Genomic DNA, 24635 nt, shown 5'->3' on the forward strand with positions numbered 1-24635 from the left:
TTATTTCAGAATGTCAGAATAAAGTGGATCTGCTCCATCCACCAAGCCTCTTATTCTTTAGAAGAGAGTACATGTTTTGCTTTTCTAATGTTAATAGATTCACTGTTTTTATTTTCTATTTTTTTTTCCCTAGGCCAAATTCAGATAATCGGCGCCAGGGTGGCAGAGAGAGACTGGCCAGTACCGGTGATAAGGGAAGCATGGCCATGGAGTCTGCCAAGGAGACCCGCTACTGTGCGGTGTGCAATGACTATGCCTCAGGCTACCATTATGGAGTGTGGTCCTGTGAGGGCTGTAAGGCCTTCTTCAAGAGAAGTATTCAAGGTAATAGTGTGTTGAAAACGACTTATTCCAGTTTTAATCCCAAGAGGGGAAGCCACTGAAGAGGGAAGGCATGTGAGCAGCCATTTGTAGAATAACACTAATACCTAGTAGGTCCACTAGTATCTCTGGTAGAAAGATGGAGAAAAGAAAGATCTCCGGAGAAAGAGTTGACAAAGACCAGGACAGTTGTGGCTGAGTAATTACGTTTCCTCCATTTGGCAAGATCCTAGCAGTCTTGGGCAACCCTGCAGGTGGGTGGCGGGTGGGTGTTCATGTGTTGCAGGTAACTAGGCTGAGAGTGTGCTGTGTAATGTTAATTGTCTGTACACCTTGGCAGTGCTCAGGGATGTGTTCTATTCTGATCTTTGCTCCAGGCCAGTTCTCATTTAACCTGTTCCTCTCTCGCTCTTCTTCCATCTCTGTTGTCTCAGTGGATGATATGACCTTTTGCTGAAATGAGAAGACTCAATAGCTTGTGACTTATAATAGGGGGACATATTATCTGTGGAGGCAGTTATTAAGTATTTGCTTGTAATATTTCATTCACCTGTCTGCTTGATCCTTCTCTTGTACATGGTTTACCAAGTGCAGCTTCTCATTTATTCTGCCAGCTACAATTCATTTTTACTCCAAATGTCTATATTATTGTGTCTATATTATAGTGTCTATATTATTATCTTTTAGAGGATGCCCTGTGGGAAATACCATTCATTTTTACTACTGAAAATATTTATGCTAAATTTCCTTTGTCCGACAGGAATAGCAATCTTATAGGAGTTTAGGTTAGCTGAAATAACTGTCGTGGTCTATTTTATTATTTTTAAATTATTTTATGTCTCTATTTTATTTTGAGAGACAGAGACAGAACAAGAGTGGGGGAGGGGCAGAGAGAGAGGGAGACACAGAATCCGAAGCAGGCTCCAGGCTCTGAGCTGTCAGCACAGAGCCCGATGCTCAAAATCCTGGATTGTGAGATCATGCCCTGAGCATAAGTCGATGCTTAACTTACTGAGCCATCCAGGCACCCCTGTTTTGGTCCATTTTAAAAGCAGTTTTCTGACAGTTATTATTTTCAACTTCTTTTAGAAATATATTATAACACTTGGACTTTTTTATTGGATTTATTATTAAAATTAATGATATTCTCTGATAGTAAATTTTTGCTTACATGTATATGTATACACAAAGACATATATAAATAAATATATACACATATATCTATACATATATCTATGTGTTGAAGCAACATAGATTATTTAGTTTTATCAGCTGATACTGTATTTAAAATTTTTTTTAACGTTTATTTATTTTCGAGAGAGAGAGAGAGGGAGACACAGAATCTGAAGCAGGCTCCAGGCTCTGTGCTGACAGCACAGAGCTTGATGCAAGGCTCGAACTCATGGACTGAGATTGTGACCTGAGCCAAAGTCGCATGTCATCAAGCTTGTTCATATGTCAACAAAATTGGACAAGTCTCTTATCTGACACTGAGTTCTCTCATCTGTAAAAATAATTTAGAGCAGCGTCCAGTAATTTTTTTTTTTTTGTAAAAGGTCAGATAGTAACTATTTTGAGGTTTGCAAGCCATACAGTCTTTGTTACAGCTACTCAGCTCTGACATTGTGGCCTATAAGGGGCCATAGGCAATATATAAATAAATAGGTGTGTGCCAATAAAACTTTACATACAAAAACAGAGCAGAACTGACCAGAAATGATCTGTAAGCCATAATTTGCTGACCCTCGGTTTAATATATGGAAAGGGAATAGATTGTTTCTAAATCTGAAGTTTTGACTATTCATGTTTATTAAAAACTTACTCAGTACCTGTGCTAGTTTTTCTGAGGGAAATCAAAATATGTGTAAGACATAATCCATAATCCCACAAAATTAGGAGTTTATTTGGGAAATTTATTTGGGGAGGCAAAGGTACTTGTTCTTATGATACAATTAGAAAGTAAGTCAGTATAGATAGAGTGCTTTTATATGATAAAGATAAGGAAAATAATAAGTGAATATAAGAAAATAAATGTGTTTTCAGTTATAAAAATCAATATACTAAGATTAAAGATAGAAATGACCTTTCTTGAAAGAACAATAGCAATATTCTCACAAATTATTTTCGTCCTTTTGTTCTGCCTTGAAGAGTGTACTATATACCTTCACATCAAATTTAGTATTGTCTCTTAGCATTAAGGCATCAGAACAAAAAACACAGAAAAAAAGGAAAATACACTTGGAAAAAATAGTGAAGGAAATGTGAGCTAATAAAAATAAATGTTTTTATAGTATGGCGTTATCTTAAGTTCAAATATTAAAAAAAATTCTGCTTGCTCTTTGATGGTTAAAATAGATATCTCATCTCCATCTCGTATATACAGACTAAGTGGTGGGATTTCATTGTGCTATCAATTATACTATGTAATATTGTATTGTATATAAATTGTATAAAGTACAATTTCTACCTGGCTTCAAAAACTTCTTACTTATCATGGTATGAAGTCACTTAAATAAGGTTTATTAAGTGAGATGAATATTGAATCTACAGTTCTGGAAGAAGCATAGATTTGAAGCAGAGATATTAACTTTTAGAGCTAGGGAGGACCTTAACATGATTAAGTTTATTCATTCATTTATTCATTGATTACCTTTACTAAGCAAAGCACTGTACAAAGCCTTCGAGACACAATTATAGGAAAGACATGGTCCTTATTCTCATAGACCTTAAAACGTAGTGGGAGTATTGGACAAATAAATTGGCAACCAAATTATAGTCTGATAAGTGCTAAAATGAGGGTGAGTGCAGGGTGTTACAGGAGTCCAAACTTCACTCAGTTCTGGTGGCGGTGAGTCAGGAGGTTTCTTGGTTTAAAATTAAGTCTGGAAGATGAGGCAAAATGAAGAAAGAGGGGATGGGTGTTCACTCATAGGAATGAGCATATGAGCAAAGACCAGAAGGTGAAATGGAGTTTGGGGAGTTCTGTGAATAGTAATTAACAAAATTGACCCTTAGATGATTAAACAAAGGCATTCTTGAACCATGTATTTATCCTTAGATTATGTAAAAACAAAGTAGTTTATTTTCTTTTTGCTTGAACGGCATTTCTATGTATTTGATTTGTTTCTGCATATAAAAGGGAAATACAAGAGCAGTTTAGTGGTTTCTTGTCTCATTTTCTCATCATAGTCTTGATAACTTGCAACTAAAAAGTTTTACTGAACTTCTTTGGCTCTTTATAAGTCACACTGCCCCTCAAACCTATTTAAGGACAGTGAAGGGCCTGACATGCAGGTAGAAACTTCTGAAGATGCTGTAGCTGTCCCTGTTTTTCTTGTTACTTAAGAAAAGAGCTAGAAATGAGTATCCATCAGATTACTCTAGTGCTCTAAGTGTTTTGGTTGAAGAGGTAAAGTGTTTGATTTGAAAGCATACAAATTTTCATCCACTACTTAGTGTATAAACTTGATTACTCAAGAAATTGAGTAATGGCCTTCAGTTAAACATACTTTTTTTTTTTAAGGAAAAGCCAAAGGCACTATTCAAGGGAGGGGTAAATGGGATATTATATGGAACTTGTTAATCATTGCAGGTGGGGAATCAGTGTTTCTTAAGGTATATTGTAAGCAGAGACCTTGGATGAAATTATATAAGCAGATTTGATGAATGGTTCAACAGCCAGGGACTCCTTTGAGTATGGCTTCAAGGAAAAAGGACTACACTTAACTCACTGCTTCTCTTAAACTATCATTTCAAGTGGTCATGAGGCACAGTGGAGTCCCAAGTCTATTTGTACACCACTAGCTATACTTCCTCTTCATATTATCTCACTTATGTATATATAGAAGATGATTAACATTAGATCAAACAGACATGGTCCAGGCAGGTGTTGGATTAAAGGTTAGATAAGATCAGAAGGACATCAGGGTGGTAACAGGGTGGAGTCTGGTTATGGTTCAAGGCAGTGGGGCATTGGGTCTAACAAGGATAACTGATAAGCTTTACCCATCAGGCCTTAGAAGGCATTAGGGGGTGAGACATTCCAGCACCCTGGATAGCTCCTTCAACAGCTGCTGAGGGTAAGCAGAGACTTTCTGAGGAGCTTCAGTCCATTTAGCAGGGTCCATCCACTTTGTAGAGCTGTAGTAAAAGAGAACTTAGGAATTCACCCTTGTTCACCCAAGCTGTATTGGTTTTTATGTTTAGTTTCCTATTTATGGCCACCTTCTGTCTTGACATATGTGTGCATGCCTGGAAGAATACAGAGGATGTGGGAGAAGTGGAGGCTGCTCTCATTATGTTAACTATTTTATCTCTGGGATCTTTTCAGAGATATGGCTCAAAGTTGAACTAGCAGTATATGCATACAAAAACACTAAATTTTTGATCTTCATATTCCACACTTGCCCCTCTACCATCTAGTCTGCATGCAACAGCAGGAGAAATCTTTTAAATATATTAATCAGGTCATATGGTCTTAAAACTCTCACTGCTTTTGAAGTCCAGATTCCCTTCTATGGCTTAAAATACTCTTCCCTCTCTTAGTCCTGCTTATTTCACTCTAATCCAGTCACAGTGGCCTTCTTTCTCTTCTTCCAGCACATCAACGATGTTCCTGCCTCAGGACCTCAGCACGTTTTCCCCTTTGCTTGCAGCACCTGGATCTATACTCTGCTGGTTTCTTGTCTTTTGGATCTCTGTCCAAGATCACTTTCTCAGAGAAATCTTCCCTGATTATCTTACCCAAAGTAACCCTACCAATGTTTGCCCCTATTTTTCTTTTATGTTTACTCCATTACCCTTAGTTTTCTTTGAGGGCCTCAACCCTTAAAGAAGTTCTCTTATTTATTGATTTGGTTGATGATTGTCTGCACCAGGTGCTGCTTGCCCATATTCCCACCCGAACTTGAATTTAAGTAAGCTCAGTGAAAGCTGATTTCAGATCTGGTCTGCCCTGTGGGTGACTATTGCTCCAGTGCCTCTGGTAGTGTAGGGCACATCTCTGATAAATCGAATATGACAAGAGGTGAAAAGAATGGTGGGGGGAGGGGACTGGGGGTGATGGGCACAGAGGAGGGCAATTGTGGGGATGAGCACTGGGTGTTATATGGAAGTCAACTTGACAATAAACTATTTAAAAAAAAGTAGTGAAAAGAATGGTAGATAAAACCTGCTAGAGGATGTCAGAGAAGGAGGAAATTTCATTGGGTAAGGCCAGTAGAAGAAACATTAATGCAAGTGGTATATTTGATATATGTGTAGAGAGAAGTGAAGGATTTTCATAGGCAACAGGAAGTCTGGAAAATAATTCCAGAAATTGAAGTAGCATAAACCAAGAAAAGCTCAGTGGAAACTGAATAAATAAGTCTTGAGAGAACAGAAGGCTTATTGGCCTCTTTCTACCTCTTTATTTTTTCTCTTTAACCTTAAAAAAAAGTGCTTGCTTATTTATTTATTTATTTATTTATTTATTTATTTATTTATTTATGTATTTATTTATAGAGCACAAGTGGGAAGGGGCAGAGAGAGAGGGAGAGAGAGAATGCCAAGCAGGCTTCACGCTGTCAGCATATAGCCTGACATGAGGCTCCATCCCATGAACCTGTGAGATGTGACCTGAGCCAAAACCAAGAGTTGAACACTCAACCATCTGAGCCACCCAGGTGTCCCTCCTCTGCAGGTTTTTGAAAGTAGGCCTTCTGCAGCATCAGCAATCTGTTTTCCTTTCATTTTCCCATCCTGTTTTTTCTCCACCCAGTTTCCTAGGCGGTCTCAGGCATATCTGCAATGGGTTTAATTGTGCTTCCCCAAAAGCCATGTTGAAGTTCTAGCCCCCAGTGCCTGATGATGTGACCTTATTAGGAAATAAGGTCTTTGCAGATATAATTAGTTGATGTCAATTGGAGTAGGATGGACCCTTAATTCTATAAGACTAGTGTCCTTATAAGGAGAGGGACATTTGGATACAGAGAGAGGGAGGCGAATGCTATGAAATGATGGAGAGAAAGATTGGAATGATGTTCTGCATGCCAAAGAACACCAAAGATTTCTGGCAAAAACCAGAATCTAGAAATAGGCAAGGAAGGAGTGTTTTCCACAGCTTTCAGAGAGTGTGTTGCTCTGCTGACAACTTGATTTCAGATTTTTAGCCTCCAGAACTGCGAGACAATACTTTAAGTTGTTTTAAGTTACTTACTTGTGGTATTTTGTCATGGAAGTCCTAGGGAGACAATATTTAAGACCATAAGTGCCCCAGCTATGCAAATATTTCCCACAGCTAGCTCCTGCCTCAACCTTGCTTCACGTAGTGACTCCCACGTGTCGTCATTGGACACTAGCCACTCCTCCCCGGGCCTGCTGTTTGTATCTGTTCCCCGACTATTCCCTCAGGCACCCATGCTTAAACTGTGCAATTAGTCTCTTCATCTTCTCGCTATGCAGCCTGGCCCCTGAAGTTTCCCAGCAGAACTGTTGTGCAGCTCTGTTGAGACCACTTGTCTAACGCGTATTCATCCAATTCCTACTAATGTTCACCAGGATCACTGCAGTCATTTAATTTTTCCCTTTGCTGTCTCCTTCACTTAAACCATTGGGTTCATTTGTTTTTCCTTTTTCCAACCCATTGCGCACACTGCCCATCTACTGATGTTCTTAGAGCAAATCACTAATCATGTCAATACCTTGTAAAGAATGCTTTAATGATTTCCATGGCCCATGAAAGAATACTTAGACAACCATACAAGGATTTCCAAATCCCTGTTTTCTACTTTTGACTTGTTATTACTTAAATATGAGCATTCCATTTCTTTGCTGGGAATTTCTTTCCAAACTTAATTGTAAAGTTGCTTTCTATTCTAGTCCAATGTTACCATTATCAAACCTCTGATATTAATGCAGACATTCACCCCTGTGGCCTTCTGTGTTACCTTGTTCTCATTGTCAAGGACTGTGAGTATTTGTGTAGATATGTCTTTCTGTTACTGAATGTGAGATGTGAGCATCTCACAGGTAAGGCCCAGACCAAGGCTTCATCTTTGTTATTATTTATTATTATTATTTTAGCGAGAGAGAGAGAGAGAGAGAGAGAAAGAGAGAGATCTTAAGCAGGGTCCATGCTTAGTATGGAGCCCAACATGGGGCTCAATCCCATGATCCTGGGATTGTGACCTGAGCTGAAATTGAGAGTCAAACACTTAACCATCTGAGCAACCCAGGAGCCCCAAGACTTCATTTTATAGGAGCCATTCAGTAAATAAAAATATGAAAGGATGGTTAGAATCAGTGTGTGGGTTTTAGGCAACACAAAACCATTGCATTTTTTTTCAGTCACAAGAGAGATAGGATGAAACACACTTTAATTAAGATTAACCAGCCAGAGTCATAGAGGAGAGACCACAGAGGGAGAGAGCGGAAGAATGACGACTAAGTTGGCTGGTATTCCAATAGCTGAGAAAGGCTAAAAATCTGGTCTTTTGGGGGTATTTGTGAAACGAGACAAAAAAAAAAAAAAAAGAATAGACTGAAAGGCATTATAACGAAAGAATCTACATTGCTTTAAGATGATTCAGTATGGAATGTCTGGGAGGGAAGGGGGTTAAAAAGTTTCAGACACAGAGGAAGAATAATGGTGTCACCACCTGAGCTGAGAAGAGCAAGAGGATGGCCAATTAGAGAGGGCGTGGGGGTAAGTTCAATTCCAGACATACTGAAGTCTGACATGATAGCTGGGTATGCAGACAGAATTACCCAGCAGCTACAGAAAGAGAATCAGCACTCTGCAGACGATCCAGGAGTGGGGATTTGAATCAATTTCCTCAGTAAATTTTAAAGAGGGGCGCCTGGGTGGCTTAGTCGGTTAAGCGTCCGACTTTCGCTTAGGTCATGATCTCGTGGTTCGTGGGTTCGAGCCCCGCGTCGGGCTCTGTGCTGACTGCCAGCTCAGAGCCTGGAACCTATTTCAGAGTCTGTANATAAATGTGATTTTTTTTTTTTTTGTCTGATTACCTGGTTTCCAATTTTGGACATCAGCTGCCATTTTTTTATTCTTATAAGGAAAAGTACAGAAATCGTTAAATTGTTAAGCTCTGTAATAAAGTAGGGGCACCTGGGTGGCTTAGTCGGTTAAGCGTCCGACTTTCGCTTAGGTCATGATCTCGCGGCTCGTGGGTTCGAGCCCCGCGTCGGGCTCTGTGCTGACTGCCAGCTCAGAGCCTGGAACCTATTTCAGAGTCTGTATCTCCCTCTCTCTCTGACCCTCCCCTGCTCACGCTGTCTCTCTCTCTCTCCTAGAAATAAATAAAAATATTAAAAAAAAATAAAGAAATGTAGTGAAAAGAATGGTTTAACTACTTCCTGAAGGTTGCCCATTATTAATAATGGAGAAGTAACTCCAGAAACTTCCTCTTGATTCTCATAATAATGTATTATGAGTTCCCTGCATCTTACCAAAACCTTGCAAGAAACACTCTCATTATTAAAAGTGTATGTTTGAGGTCCTTCTAAAGAGGAAAATCATAAATTAGCCCAAGCGGGCCGAATGTTGCTCTCCAGGAGCTAGCTTACAATTTAAGAGAGCATGCTGGCTCCCTCACATTAAACTGTACAAATAGTAAATGGCAGGAACAAACATAAGCATTTTTATGATTTTCAAATAAAAAGCAGTTTTTTCCCTCAAATTATTTATACAGTGGGAGTCCACAGTCATCCTTTCCAGCCCAGAGCTTGCCTAATCCTTCCATTATTTCTACTTCTAATTTTTTCTCCCTATGTTGTGGTAACATGAGGCTGAAGGGCAGAAGAATTTCAGTGTGTACACATATGAGTGTTAATGTAATTGTCAAATGAAAGCGTTTTTTTAATAAATTTTTTAAATGTTTTATTTATTTCTGAGAGAGAGAGAGAGACAACGTGAGCAGGGGAGGGTCAGAGAGGGAGACACAGAATTCGAAGCAGCTCCAGGCTCTGAGCTGTCAGCACAGAGCCCGACGCGGGGCTTGAACCCATGAACTGTGAGATCATGACTTGAGCCGAAGTCGGACGCTCAACAGACTGAACCATCCAGGCGCCCCAAATGAAAGCGTTTTAATGGAACTTTATGAAAGAAAGACCTTACCCCTAGGTATTGGTAAATTTGCTAGATGTTTGGCTCCTGGTTCTCATCAGATGAGAAGAAAGGTCCCACCGTGAAATTCAAAACCCCAAAACGTCCTTCTGTGTAAGAATGGCATTCTCATGACCACTTTTAGGTGCTCACCGCTCTTCACTGCTATCGTATGAAATCAGATGTGTGTGCACACGTGCATTGGAGGAAGGACTCAGAAGAGCAAAATCATCGTCTTGTTTACCTGTGAAATGATCGTGGCTATTCCTTTTTTTTTCCCTTTTGGCCAAATAATCTTTATCTTGGAGATAATTAAGACAAAATGCATCTGACAAATAAAATCAGTATAGAGCCCCTATTTCTTGGCAGCTCTTGTGGCCACAGCTGAAGCTTTCAGAGGTCTTTAAAAACCATGGCAACAAATGCCTTTGAAAGGTAAGCAAAGGTTCCAAATGTTTTTAATCGCTGGTGTTTTTTATGTTACCACTTCAAGCGTTCTTCTTCATTTTTTGTTCATCTGATTGAAATTAAATTTCCAATTTCCCTACTAAGTGGTTCTGTCCTGGTGATGGCATCGATGATTTCCATTAAAATGGTAGAGTTTATGCCCGTATATAGTGGTTAAACATGTCAACTATTCCAGTGGAAAGCCCTATTTATGAGTGGCAGTAATTTCACACAAAAATTATACATAGTCTTTAGTTGGCACATTTTCAAAGGGCATCGACTACTCCTCAAAATTATGGGCTGACACTGTTGTTATAAAAGCTACCAATGGTGGCCCGTGGCCCAATCCTGCCCAAATTTCTTTCCCCTTCATAGAAAGCTGCTTTCAATACCTTTAAAATGCTATGTCCTTTTAAAGAGCATGGCCTGTTTTCCTGATGCTCATTCAGAGAAAAGTATACTTTGAGTTGTAGGCTGCTTATTTCTGAACAATATATTCTACTTTACTATTTCAGATCTATGTAATAGACTATATAGATACGATAGCCTGCTTTTTTGACTGAAAAATAACATTCAAGAAAAATCCGTTTCACAAATCTATCATCTACTTTGTAAAACGTTTGCTTACTGTTATGTTAATTCTCTGCTCATCTGCAAACCATGGAGCAGATTTGATATTTTTAAAGGAAAGAAATGTTTTCCTTGAGAGAGAATATAGAGGGGGAAATATGCCTGTTATTTCCCCACACTTTTCATCTTCCTTTAGCTGGAGTACATGTTTTCAGTTGAGATGAAATAAAGGAAAAAAGAAGAAAACAATTTAATTGTTGTTGATTATTAACTATAATGTCTCTCTACAATAGGCACTGTTGTATTTTCTTTGAGAAAGAGTATATGGATTTAAAATTGTATCCAAATGAACATCATTTTTATTTGATTCATTTGGCAGTTTCAGAATCATGTGTCATGTATTAGGAAATATGGAGTAATGGGTGGCTAGAGTACATTTATAAATATGAATTTTTTGGCGATTGAAATCTAAATACAGTGACCTAAAAGAATGGCTACACCATTTTAGTGTATCTCACTAAGTGCGCAATATTTTCCTTATACACCAGTACAAATTCCTGATTGTTTTGTTCCTTTGACACGTTCGAGTTACTAATAAGGGAATTCACTTGAAAATTACTTAAGTGCATTTGCCATTTCTATTAACGAGTGCCATGGTGGTACCTTATTGTCACCGTAATAATGGTTTTCCCCTTTATTTTTATTTTTTAAAGTTTTTATTTATTTATTTTGAGGGAGAAAGAGTATGTGTGCCCGTGAGCTGGGGAGGGGCAGAGAGAAAGAGAGAGAGAATCCCAAGCAGGCTCAGCACTGTTGACACAGAGCCTGATGCGGGGCTTGACCTCATATACTGTGAGATCGTGACTTGAGCCGAAATCAGGAGTCAGACGCTGAACCTGTTGAGCCACCCAGGTGCCTCATTTTTTGTTTTGTTCTGTTTTTGATTGCTAGGATGCTGATTTCTCCAGGCACGCCTTCCCCCTGCACAGACACCTGCAAACCAGCCCTGTCTACCCTCTAGCTTGTGCACAATCCCTTGCACTGTCTCCTGTGTTTATGAGGTTAATTTGCTCCACATCTTCACCAAACCCTCTTGGGATTTGTGTTTCTTCACCTGTGGTATCTGGCACATGTCATTCTCTCCCCTTTTCACCACCCGTCCTGACTTCTAAGGACTGTAGTCTCTCTTTTACTCGACTCAGGCCTCGTTTTTCCTTTCCTTACTCTTCCCAGCACATGTGTACACATCCACAGACCTCCCTGCTCGAGCTCCTCACAAATGTAAAAGTATAACCCAGAGACCCTGAAATCCAATGAAGGATTCAGCTAGTACACAAAGGGAAAGATTGTGAAATACATATTACACCACAGAAGAGCTAAACTCTGCACTGCCAGAGACAGAAAAACGGGATACAGGGACACAAGAATATTTCAGAAGATAATGTTACGAGTTGAGAGGAAGGAGCAGACATGCTGCTCTGGAGCAAACTCAGAGACGTGGTGAAGGAGATGTTGCTTAAAGTGGTATCTGTCCCGGGCGCCTGGGCGGCTCAGTCGGTTAAGCGACCGACTTCGGCTCAGGTTGTGATCTCATAGTTCACGAGTTTGAGCCCCCTGTTGGGCTCTGTGCTGACAGCTCAGAACCTGGAATCTGCTTCAGATTCTGTGTCTCCTTCTCTCTCTGCCCCTCCCCATTTGTGCTCTCTCTCTCTCTCTCTCTCTCTGTATCTGAAAAATAAATGAAAACATTAAAAAAATTTAGAAAAAAGAAGAAAGTGGTATGTGTCCCGAGGACCAGGCCGGAAATTCTGCTTCATTGTAAATGTACCATGATTTGTTGTGACTGCACCCTCCCCTCTACACCTTCAACGCTATGGAGTGTTACATAGTATTTTCGAAGAGGATGACTGTTTTGATATTGTAACATATTTAAAATGTTTTTTTAATGTTTACTTATTTTTGAGAGAGAGAGAGAGAGGAGAGAAAGAGAGAACGTGAATGGGAGAAGGGCAACAGAGAGCGGGAGAGCGGATCTGAAGCAGGTTCCAGGCTCCCAGCTGTCAGCACAAAGCCTGACACAGGGCTCAAACTCACGAACCATGAGATCATAACCTGAGCTGAAGTCGGACGCTCAACCAACTGAGCCACCCAGGTGTCCCACTATTTGTAATATGTTTTAAAAATGTAATTCCACATGTATATCTGTATCCCTATTAGCAATAAATATCCAGAGGCTGATAATACTTTAGTCATCTCTAGCATGTAATGTTTTATTTCAGCTTACTTTTGAAGTTTGACATGAGTGATGTTCATAAATATCTAAAGACGTTACTCTGTAGTGATATATAATGCAGCTGCTCCAGAGGTAAATACATTTGACATTTGATGTGGAAAGAAACAGTTTTTCCCAAGCTAAGATGTATTTAGGAGGCTCAATGTAGGCTCATAATTTTTTTAAGTTTATTTATTTATTTTGAGAGACAGATAGAGATAGAGTGAGTGAGAGAGGGGCAGAGACAGAGGGAGAGAAAGAAATCGTAAGCAGGCTCCATGCCCAGTGTGGACCGTGACGTGGGGCTTGATCTCACGACTCTGGGACCATGACCTGACTTGAAATCAGTAGTCAGATGCTTAACCAGCTGAGCCACCTAGGCGCCCTGACTTCATAATTTTTATGTTTGCAACCTTCTTGATATTTTTCCTGGGTTTAGCTTTATGAGATATTTATGAAAATGGCCAGAGACTTTTGCTTTCAAGAGTTGACATAAACTTTCCAAATGTGAACCATTAGTAGGTGATAAACTTAGATACATCCTTTAGTTTCTAAAAGCATGGCAGTAAACCTGATCTTGGAGAAGGAAGAAAATGGCTTAGCTAGTTTTTATCAGTTGTGTATAGGATGTTTAAAAGATTTCATTTCCCCTCCTTCTGTTATTTGTATACCACTTTATCTTAAGGTTGGTACTATCGATGCAGTTGGTGTGAACGCACGGTGTGAATCCAGATCTCAACAATGGGCTTTTTTCCCATTCTGCCACCTGTTCTGACAGTGTCCCTCCCTGAAGTTTTTTGAATCCAGGGGAGGGACAGGGGAGCAAAGTGCGTGCTGGCTTGGCTTTGGGGCTGAGGGGCCCTGCTCCTTTTTTCTGCTCTTGTTCTCACATCTGCTTACTGAACCAATTAAGGGCATCAGAGTCACAATCCCTGATTTTGGATCCACTTTTCCTAGAAATGCAAGTACTGCTAATAGTCGTATGGACCATTCTCTGCTCATAAAATGCTTCTTAAGTGGCCACTTTTTCTGAATACAAGACAGGAGAAAGAGCTTGAGTGAAAGGTATGTGAAAACGTATGTGAATGCAGCCTGAGTGAAAGTGTATGCAAATACATACACTGTGTGCGAGTACACACACTTTGGTACACACATAAACATGCATATTCATGTACATATATAGATGTGTACGTATACCTCACTCTCTGAGTGATAGGATTATGGCTAAATTTTATTTTTAGTTTGCTTATCTACTTTGTTTTTCTGCAATTAGCCTCTTTACTTGTATAATAAAAATATTATTTTAAAAATCAGTGTTGAAATTGATGAACTGATTTCACACTAGTATTTTCCTTAGTAGAGAAAGATTGTTATGTATCCTGCAAGTCTTCATACTTTATTTTCAATGTCTTTTTTCTTTGTTTGTAAGAGGACAAGTTTGCACTGAAGTGCAGCGTTCATCTTATTATTTATGAACCCAAGTGAAATTGCATCAGAAGGACATTAGGTAGCTGAGGCCAACAAAATATCATTTCTTCTGGATTGTTGAGAAGCTATGACAAAGGAAGAGAAAGAAAGGATTTGCATCCTTGATAAAACACCAGGGATCTAGGTCTCTGCAGCAGCCGGCCTGACCAGCAAGGATGAAATATTGGAGTCGGCCAAACAGTGACTGCATCCTCTATCCATACATGCCAGAGAGCGGGACCCAGCCTTGTGCGGGGCTGGGTGTTATCATTTGTTGAATGATGCTGCACAGTAACAGAAGAACCTTCCTGAAAGGAGGAATTGCAATCCTAGTGCCCAGAGGTAGGGGCTCTTAGCTTCCTTTTCCTATTTCTCAAGTCCCATGACCTTCACGAGGCTTCTTTGTGTTACCAAAGGATGTCCTCAAAGTCTTACAATTTACTCATTCAAGAGAACTAGGATTAGTAAGAGTTTTTCCCCTTTGATTTGAATATGGCAGTACAGTCATTGAAATTCAGGAAGTTTTGTGTTGGAATGTGGCTTTTATCCCTTGGTGTCTAGTGTTTAAGGCACTAGACTATGTATGCATTAGAACATTTCCAAGGCCCTTCAAGAACAAGGAACACTTTGAAAGGGAATAAAATTTGAGGGCCTGCATACGACAGTGGTTATACTGTTCCCCAGTGCTCCTTAACTGAGAAAGCACGTTGTGACAAGCTTTCACGCAAGGAGTGGGGCTTTCCAATGCATTTGCATCTTCCATTTGCCATAAAGCCCACACACATTTGAATGGACTACATACATTAAATCAGTCTGGGGACAGCGTTTGCTCCTCACTTTGATTGTCTGCCTTTTGCCATTCACTCCTGGTGCCAGGGGCATGGGATACAACTGATGAAACAAAACCTTAGCAATTCATTCTGCTCCCACTTCTTCATTTACATATATATATAATATATATATATATATTATATATATATATATATAAAGTAGTTGGGTAAAAGGAAAGTCATCTTGAAGTAGCTGGAAAAACTGAAAGCAAAGAGTATCTTTGCCCATTATCTTTGACTGCATTGGACTAATCACTGTAATGATTCCATTTTGTCTGTTTGTTATAAAAAAAATCTACACCTTTAAGAAGGCCTTGGGATAGGCAAACCATGAGAGACTCTTGAATGCTGAGAACAAACTGAGGACTGATGGGGGTGGGGAAGGAGGGGAGAGATGGGCATGGAGGGGGGCACTTGTGGGGATGAGCACTGGGTGTTATATGGAAACCAACTTGACAAAGTATTAAAAAATAAAAATAAAAAAAAAATGAAAAAGAAGAAGGCCTTGGGATAGAAAACTTCCCAATGACAAGGAGCTGACCGTCTGCTTTTTGGGATAAACTATCTGAAGTCCCAGGGAGTTCTGAGCTTTGCATTGGCTCCTGGCTACCCCAGTTCAGGGTCAGTAGTGCAAATGTAGAGTGCCTTATCTGCCCTGTGTGCCCGGGGAAAAGGTGTTTTCTTCTTGCCTTGAATATTTTGTTGCCTTAACTCTGAGAAATACTCAGAGTGTCTTAGTGATTTTCTTTTTTAGAGATATTAAATTTTCTCACTTGACTTGCATAAAGCTGGAGCTTCTTTATCCAAGTTTAGTTTTTGAGGCCATTCTCTATTTTATTTTATTTTTTTCTTTCCTAATTTATTGTCAAGTTAGTTTCCATATAACACCCAGTGCTCATCCCAACTGGTGCCCTCCTCCGTGCCCATCACCCCCTTCCCTTCTCCCCCATCCCCATCAGCCTTCAGTCTGCTCTCAGTATTCAAGAGGCCATTCTCTTAAAGCTCTTCATTTTTGCTTTGAGAAGGGAACTCTTAAAATACTGCTACTGCTATTAGATTAGCCCCTTTGGTCTTGCATAGTCTGCTTGCACATGGTGAAAGCCAAGGTGAGAGGTAAAGACAGTTGGATGGGACCAAGGAGCTGTAGAGGAGCATGGGATATGCAACCTGGCAGCTGATAGCGGTCCTGCTTGGGGTGGGGGGAGACTGCTGTGCCAGAGGGGAGGCAGCAGTTGATTTGGATCTGGTAATGGAAAACAACAGACTGGATTTTGAGGGAGGGTAAGGTGTAATTCTGAGATGTTGAGTCAAAGATGCTCGAATTAAAAAAATTTTTTTTAGGGTCGCCTGGGTGGCTTAGTCGGTTAAGCTTTCGACTTTCGCTTAGGTCATGATCTCGCGGTTCGTGGGTTCCGGCCCCACGTTGGGCTCTGTGCTGACTGCCAGTTCAGAGCCTGGAGCCTGTTTCAGATTCTGTGTCTCCCTCTCTCTCTGACCCTCCCCTGCTCACGCTGTCTCTCTCTCTCCTAGAAATAAATAAAAATATTGAAAAAAAAATTTTTTTTATGTTTATTTTGAGAGAGAGAGAGAGAGAGAGAGAGACAGAGTGGGAGCAGGCAGAGAGAAAGAGAGGAAGACACAGAATCTCCCTCTGGGCTGACAGCACAGAGCCCGACGTGGGGCTCCAACTTGTGAACCGTGAGATCATGACCTGAGCAAAAGTTGGCTGCTTACCCAGCTGAGCCACCCAGGTGCCCTTTGATTTTTTTTTTTTTAATGATGTATTTTGATGACTGAGCAGTAAGACTGGGAGTTGAATTTGAGATGTGTCCTGACCCACTACCCTGCTCCTTGACCAATTCCTATTTGTTGTTAGTATTCTGTCTGTGAATTAATATATTACTTTCAATTGCTTCCTTTTTTTCCCCCCTAAGGAGTGGGGGAAGATAATAAAATAGCTAAAATAGCTTTGTATTTTAAGTAAAAACAGGATCACTCACACCTGGTCTTTGTCCCGTTTGGGACTGCCCTTTTGCTTAAAACTATAACTGAATTAGGGATTGCTGTGATTTATAGTTCATGGTATGAAGTCGTTTAAGTACTTAATAGTATATTTAAAGAGAAAGGAATAGAAGTTAAAGGCTGAATCATTTACCAAGAAATAACAGGTCAGATTAATTTATTTCTGCAAGACTTAGTGGAGATTTGTTCCTTTCTTCAAAATCGGTTTTGTTTCAATTACCAATTAAATGGAGTGAACTGTTATAAAAAGGCGTATGAGTCAGGCTGTGGGAGCATTCTTCCAAGAAAATCCTACAGGAGCCGTCATTATGTGGCGGGGGGGGGGGAGCAGGGGGGGGACTGTCTGCTTTGTACCTGGCCGTATGGCAGTAAATTCAGAAGGGGTCAGAAAAACGGGGCTTGCTTCTCATGAAGTCATACTTTTTCCTTTTTTCACCCATGTTTTTCAGCTTTCATGACTTACGACATAAAAAATAGCATGACTATTTTATTTTATTTTGTTTTGTTTTAGAGAGAGCATGAGCAGGGGAGAGGGGCAGAGGGAAAGAAAGGGAGAATCCCAAGCAGGCTCCATGCTCAGTACGGAGCCCAACATGGGGGCTCAATCCCACGACCCTGAGATCATGACCTGAGTCGAAATCAAGAGTCAGATGCTCAACTGACTGAGCCACCCAGATGCCTAGTATGACTATTCTTTACCTGAGTGTATTTTCACGTTTTTAATCTGGGTCCTGGTTTGTCACCATTTATAAAGGATAGCTAATAAAAATAATTATCACATGAGACTTTGCTGTACAATTAAAAATTGCCATAAAAATATTTGAGTCATCATTAGTCTGGTTTCTCAGCTGTGCAGTCTCAGCAAAATTATTTCACGTATTAGGCAGATCTTCTCATTTCCAGTGACCAAAATTAAATTCAAAGTAGCTTTGGGGTGAGGGTGGGGTCAAAGAATATGTTTTGGTGGAAGAATACTTGAGTGTCTTGGCTACCAACGATTGTGGCAGGGATGCAGCCGGACCTTGGTGACCGTGATCCTGTCCACCCCAGCCTTGCCTCTTCTCCTGTGTGCCAGCTTCATGCTCTCCACCAACTTCTGTTTTCCCTAGAGGGAAGCAGGGCTGGTGACAGACAGCCGCCAAGCCTCACGTCCTGTGACACTCTTCCAGTTATCAGATGATAGGTCGCAGAAGGGCTCTGATTGCTCACCTCTGGTCAGGGACACACCTTTTCCAGAGAAAAGGATAGCACTGTGAGCCAGACACCCTTGGTTTATACCTGATGTCTCTGAACTTCCACCTCCTTGATTGTGACCCAGTGATTTCTACCTTGCTGGACTGATACAGTGGTTAGAGATTATGCTTAGTCTGTAAAGACTCATCATCATTATTTTTTTTTTAATGTTCATTTATTTTGAGAAGGGGGAGGGGCAGAGAGGGAGGAAGAGAGGGGATCCCAAGCAGTCTCCATGCTGTCAGCACACAGCCTGATGCTGTGCTCGATCCCATGAACCGTGAGATCATGACCTGAGCCGAAATCAAGAGTAGGATACTTAACCGACTGAACTACCTAGGTGCCCCAAGACTCATTATCATTATTACCTCCAACTGGTTCTGTCAGTTTCCTCTAGAATCTCTCTCTCTCTGCCCTGAAGGTAAGCAGGAAATGGTAAGCAGGAAATAACATTTCATTATTTTCCTAAACCTAAAAATTCTTTCTCATGGCCAGCACCTGAAAATTAATTAACGTGTCCACCGCAAAACCAAAGAAAGAGAGTCACAGATTTGAAAATTTCTCTGTGGATGTCTGCTTCTTACCTATGCTCTTAAAATTTTTTTCAATGTTTATTTTTGAGAGAGAGAGAGAGAGAACATGAGCAGGGGAGGGGCAGAGAGAGAAAGGGAGACAGAATCTGAAGCAGGCTCCGGGCTCTGAGCTGTCAGCACAGAGCCAGACACGAGATTAAAACCCACGAACTGTGATTAAGACCTAAGCCGAAGTCGGATGCTCAATCGACTGAACCACCCAGGCGCCCCACGTATGCTGCTTTATTTTAGGAATGTCAAGCTTTGGAGAGCACAGACCTTAGGTCTCTTAAAATATCAAGCACAGATATCCTTTGTTTTCCAAAAGTTCCTGTTAGGCCACTTCTTTTTTATGAAAGACATATTTAGTAATAGCTTTTATCCTAAAAGCGAAAATCCCCTGTAGATTATTTTCAGTTAGCAAAAGCAGATGGTGGTGTAGGTCTTTCATACAAGCGATATGGCTTTAATGGAAACTTTTGGAAAGCGAGGGACACTCTTTCACCATGTTGTCTTATGAAAAGTTTTATAGGAATGCTCTATTTTTGGATGGGAAGGGTCAGAAATCGACCTGCATCTTCTGGGATACAGTGCAGACTCTAAATTCCTCGAGGGAATGAATTTTTTTTTCTGTTACAACACTTCTTTTTGTAAAAATTTTTACCTAGGCTTCCCTTACTTAAAATGTCCTTAACAAAAGAGCCTTGCATTGTATAGAGTTAGAGGTTAACACCTTTTAAATTAAAACTCACTTGATGTGTAGATTATTGAGATGGGTGAGTCTATAAAGAGCCCATTTTTTTTTAAATTTTTTTATTTATTTCTAGGGGAGAGAGAGAGACAGCGTGAACAGGGGTGGGTCAGAGAGAGAGGGAGTCAGAGACTGAAACAGGCTCCAGGCTCCGAGCTGGCAGTCAGCACAGAGCCCGACGCGGGGCTCGAACCCACGAACCGCGAGATCATGACCTAAGCGAAAGTCGGACGCTTAACCGCTTAACCGACTAAGCCACCCAGGCGCCCCTAAAGAGCCCATTTTAAACCTTGCTGTGTCTTCGATAGTGACACCAAAGAATATAATCCCTTTCTATTGAAGCATTCCCGAAGAGCGGGCTCTCCTTCCAGACTAGCCTAGAATTTTTTAGTAAATGAGAAGAAAAAAACAACTTCATAATAACCTTTATAATTGCCACTTGAAAATGGGAATTTGGAGGGACACCAAATTATTAATCAGTAAAAAGAGAGTAGATTTCAAAAAGGTAATTATACCAAATTTAACACCTCTTGAAATATATTCTGTTAAATAAATATAGTCTCTCTTTCCTGTTCTGATTTGTAAGCATTGAGGATAATTCAGGTACTTTGAATCAGAAATCAGAGTACAGATTGGCTTAGGAGTTTGGGACTTACTTCTGGCTATACACGACTTTTGTCCCATATCTTCTTAGATGGGAGAGATAGCCGTATTCTCCTTAAAGCCCAGAAGTGAGTTATTAGTGTAGTTTAGCGTTTCTCAAAGAGGCATGTTATGACTTCGCCACATTCCTGGACAGTTAGGGCTGCAATTCTTGGTTGCTTAAAAAGGTGTCTGCATGTATTTTAAGGAGCCCGAATACATAACTATTTTTCTTACAGTTTTGCTTGCTTTTGCAAGCTCTAGAATAGTTTCCGGCCCTGACAGTTAGCCTTATGCTGACTGGAGTGAATTTTTTTGATATGACGAACTGTTTTGGATGATTTACACTTGACTGAATAAATGTCGCCCAGCAAGTTCTATGATGTGATGAGAATTATTAGTGCAGGGTAAAAAAGGATTATTTAGCTACTAAGAAAATGATAGGTTATTACAGATTGATTTGAGGGTATTGTTCAGGCACTCACCCTACAAATTAGAGCTCTGCCAATCTAGAGATTTAGTATCATTATGATTAATATCGATGGCTAACGTGTAGGGAGTACTTTCCCTGCACCAGTTACGGGTTTTATACACATCATCTCATTTAATCTTCCACGAAATCCTAGGACGCCAGCTCTGCAATTGCTCCCATTTTATAGGTGAGGAAACTGAGGCATTTAAGAAATAAAACCAGTATTGAACCCAACTAGTTGGAAGTACGGAACTCAGTGTGTTGTATTGACTGTTGTGTTCTATTGCTTCCCTCCAGGACAGAATCCTTTTAAAAGGGACACTGGAAGTGAAAAGTGCCACTAGAGCTGGCTCCTTGTCCTGCTAGGTTTAAAGGCAGGGAGAGGAGGGTACACAGTTGGCTGGGGTCAGTCCTGCTTGGCAAGGGGAATGAGGCTGTTACCATGTATTGGCAGAACCCGAGATACCCCGTGTGCCTTCTTGTATCCTACCTGGCAGAGGAGAAAGGTTAGTGATGACTTTACCCTCTATATATATGGAGAGGAGACCTAGGTCCCTCAGGGATAAAGGTTTGGGTCAGCGCAAAGCACGGGAAGCCAAGCCCAGCTGGGGCGGGAGGAGAGTCACAAATTCTCGGGATGGCTTTGTGACAGGAGCAGAAACAGACCGGAGCCTGTGTCTGTGGTTCGGGTGTCTGCTACTTGTTCTTTGCTGGGCTTCCTGCAGGTCAAAAACCACAGCTCACGCTTCGCCCTTTTCCTATTCTTTATAAAAGACGCATGCTAGTTTCCCCTTGCTTCACGAGGTTCTGGTGGTTAAATTTATTACTTAGTCTGTGGGCTGCAAAGTAGGGAGAAATAATCCCCGGATTGGGGGTGGGACCAGAAAAAGAATGAAGATTGTTCATGCCAGGCTGGTTTTGGTTAGAAATTTTCAGAACACCTTTTTTATTATTATTAAAGCCTCCCTAGAAATACGCATGTTAAATGTTAGACAGTACAGTGTGGTACGTGATGAAAAGGTCCGGCCTTCCTCTGGTCCTGTACCAAAATCTGTTCTTCCTTTCTTGATAGGTAAACACTAGTAATAGTTTCATCCAAAAATTACATACACCCCCCCCATACACATACACGTACGTTTTGGATCTATAAATAGCATTATACTCTACGCTTTATTCTGTGAATAGCTTTTCTCACTGAATTATATATGTTGGACATTTTTCCATATCAGTACATATAGGTCTCATTTTTTTAAATGGCTATATTTTAGTCCATAGTAATTGATACGTTCTCTTGGCACAAAGTTTTATGGTGGGCCAAGTGTTTGCATATATTATCTGTCTGGGCCTCATAGCAGCCGCCAAGGGAGGTCTCAGACAGTGAAGAGGGATTGCCTGGTTCACCTGAGATCTCGTGACTCATACACACCTAGATGCATACACGGGTCCAGTGCTTCTGAGCCCTGTGACGTTCTCCAGGTGTGTCTGTCATTCCTTCCATTTAGTGCAGCAGCCACAAATGGAGATATAACCTCAAGCAAAAAAAAAAAAAAAAAAAAAAAAAAATCACCAAACTTGAACCTAAGAAGCCAGATGAAAAGGAAGTATGTCCCTGAGGAAAGTGAGAAAAGAGAATGATTGAAGTTTTTAGAGAACAGATTCTTCTTCCCTTTCCGTTTAGAGATGAGACCTGGAACAAGAATCCAACGGCTTAGCTTGTTCAGAGCACTCAGGCCATCTTTCTGGAGGCTAGTTCTTGAGGTTGGGTGGAGGAGGAGACTCTAGATTTTTCCAGGCTCTCTTGTTTTCATTAACTGGAATGGGGTGTGGACTAGCCAGTACACAGAGGAGCCCGAACACGCTTGGAAAATGAGAAAACTCTTTTCCAAGCATTGTGGACTGGCTCTTCTGGGGGAATTCTCCTCCTAGGGCAGCCTAGCCACATAGATTTGAGCCGTCTGGATATCCAGGACGTGTGGATTTAATATATTCCCATGTATTTGCTTACTGAGCATCTAACATTCATCCCACTTTTCGCTGGGCCGCCGGGCTACTGCATCATATGTCGGAGAAACTATCCCCCACCATGAGCCCTAGAAGACACATTAGATTATCTGTGCTAATCTGGGTTAAAGTTACCACACGAATAAGTATCAGTAAATACTTGTCTCTAGGCATAGTTTTTGTTTTACCAAACAACCATCATGTAAAGGTTCATTGGCAAGATAATGAGTGACCCCACTGGTTTCTGCTTGTTGGGAGAGATTGTTATTTAAGCTGAGAATGTAGACTAATAGTTATTTCTAAGTCTGACAGACTATCTTTGGGGCTTATCTCCTCATTTTTGAAGCGGACTTAAAGATAAAAAGGGAGTAACTGAGCTCATGTTAAAATGTGCTGGATGAGTCTTTTGACCATTGAAACAGATCTCCTGCCTCTTCTTTCATGACTTTTATCAGGATGCTTTGGAGGCACTTGCCTAGGGACTTCATTTTGGAGGGCTTCTGACGATGAATGAAACCCCTTATTTAGTGGTTAGGTGGCCAGAAGCTTAAAGGACATTCACAGTCCTCACCACATCAGATCTTAGTAAGCCCGTCCTTTCCCTTCTCGTCTACAGCACTGCAGCAGCCTGCCCAGGAGCGGGAGGGTGGGACAGTGTGCTTCTTAGCGGTTCCAGAAATCCAGGGCAGTAAGCGCAATGCTCCTCTGGATCTCTGAGTTCTCGCTCTCTTGCTCTGATCACCAACCCATTTCCCTCTTACTTGCGTCCTCAGCATTGGACAGGAACATTTTGAAATAATTCCTACTGCTTTTGGACACCAGTGTCTGGACTTTAAATGACTCCAAGTAGGAGGAAAGCTTGGGAAACTCTCTGGAAACAATTGAACAGAGCAAAGGTCCGTAGGTGAGCTGAATGCTGCCTGGCATTGAACTAATCACACACTGGTTGTCACAGTGCTCCCTTTTGTGCGATGCTTACCTATTGTCTGTCCCAAAAGGAACAATTGCAGAAAGTCCTTTCCTGGGCTGTGGACGGCTCTTGATTATTTGTTGAGCCTTAAGAAGCATTATTGAAACTGGTTCATTGTCTCTGGTGTATTACAATGAGATGGTGGTCACTGATTTCATTATGTTTCCCTTTATTGCAGCTGTTGGTTTGATCCTGTGCCAAGTGCTTAAAACAATTGTGGTTTCGCAGATGGCAAGCAAGGCTGGACAAGGAGAGAGGGATCGGGTCATTGCCCTGGCTAAAATTTTTAGCAGACTGGGGTCTGACAAGGGCAAAGAACGGATTTCCTCTTTGTTTTCCTTTAGAAAAAGAAACTTTCCAGGACAATCCTCTTTCCTAGAATTCCTTTAAATGTTGTTTCCTTTAAAAATATCCTTAGACGCAAATAATATTTGTACTTCGCTTAAAAAATAAAGGCAAACTGCCATTTGAAGGTGGCTATTGTCACTGGTAAGACATAGAATTGACTAGCTGCAAAAATATAATTTGGGCTGCGTTATTAAAGCATGGCGTTTTTATTTGCATGCCATTACATACAGATGTGGTTGTGAAATAGTTCAAATCATGGCACATTGGATGTCCTCACTGGATTTTTAGGAATGTGTTCACTGAGACAGCCAAAGTCTATTTCATTTTGCTTGGCTCAGCGCACTGGCTGTAAATCAGAGAATATTCACTTTAATATCTGAGTCAAAATTTATTTCCAAACCTAATACTGCAGTTGTTCTTTTACAGAAAGTAAATTTCTTATTTATTTCCTCAATACCTTGCCTCCTGCTCTCTCTCTGTTTTATACTAGAATGTGCTGAAAGATTTTCCAGGGAGATTTTGATAATATATACCATTATCTACGGATGGATATATCTCATGGGATTAATCTCTCATATCTTTAACTTTGGGAGTCTTAGGATTCACAGGTCTAGAAA

The 24635-nt window shown here is 40.7% G+C and overlaps 1 protein-coding gene across 1 annotated transcript in view; it reads left to right on the forward strand.

Annotated features, from left to right (window-relative positions):
- LOC120237592 (estrogen receptor-like) overlaps nt 1–24635 on the forward strand; it is a gene marked incomplete at its 3' end in the record, with an annotated part of 81452 nt that overhangs the window by 35290 nt on the left and 21527 nt on the right. Inside the window, exon 2 of the mRNA XM_039240976.1 lies at nt 134–324. Coding sequence (XP_039096907.1) covers nt 134–324 — 191 coding nt within the window. The remainder of the gene's footprint in view (nt 1–133; nt 325–24635) is intronic.

This window comes from Hyaena hyaena, unplaced genomic scaffold (assembly GCF_003009895.1).
Source record: "Hyaena hyaena isolate Hyena2069 unplaced genomic scaffold, ASM300989v1 scaffold_184, whole genome shotgun sequence".
Lineage (NCBI taxonomy): Eukaryota > Metazoa > Chordata > Mammalia > Carnivora > Hyaenidae > Hyaena > Hyaena hyaena.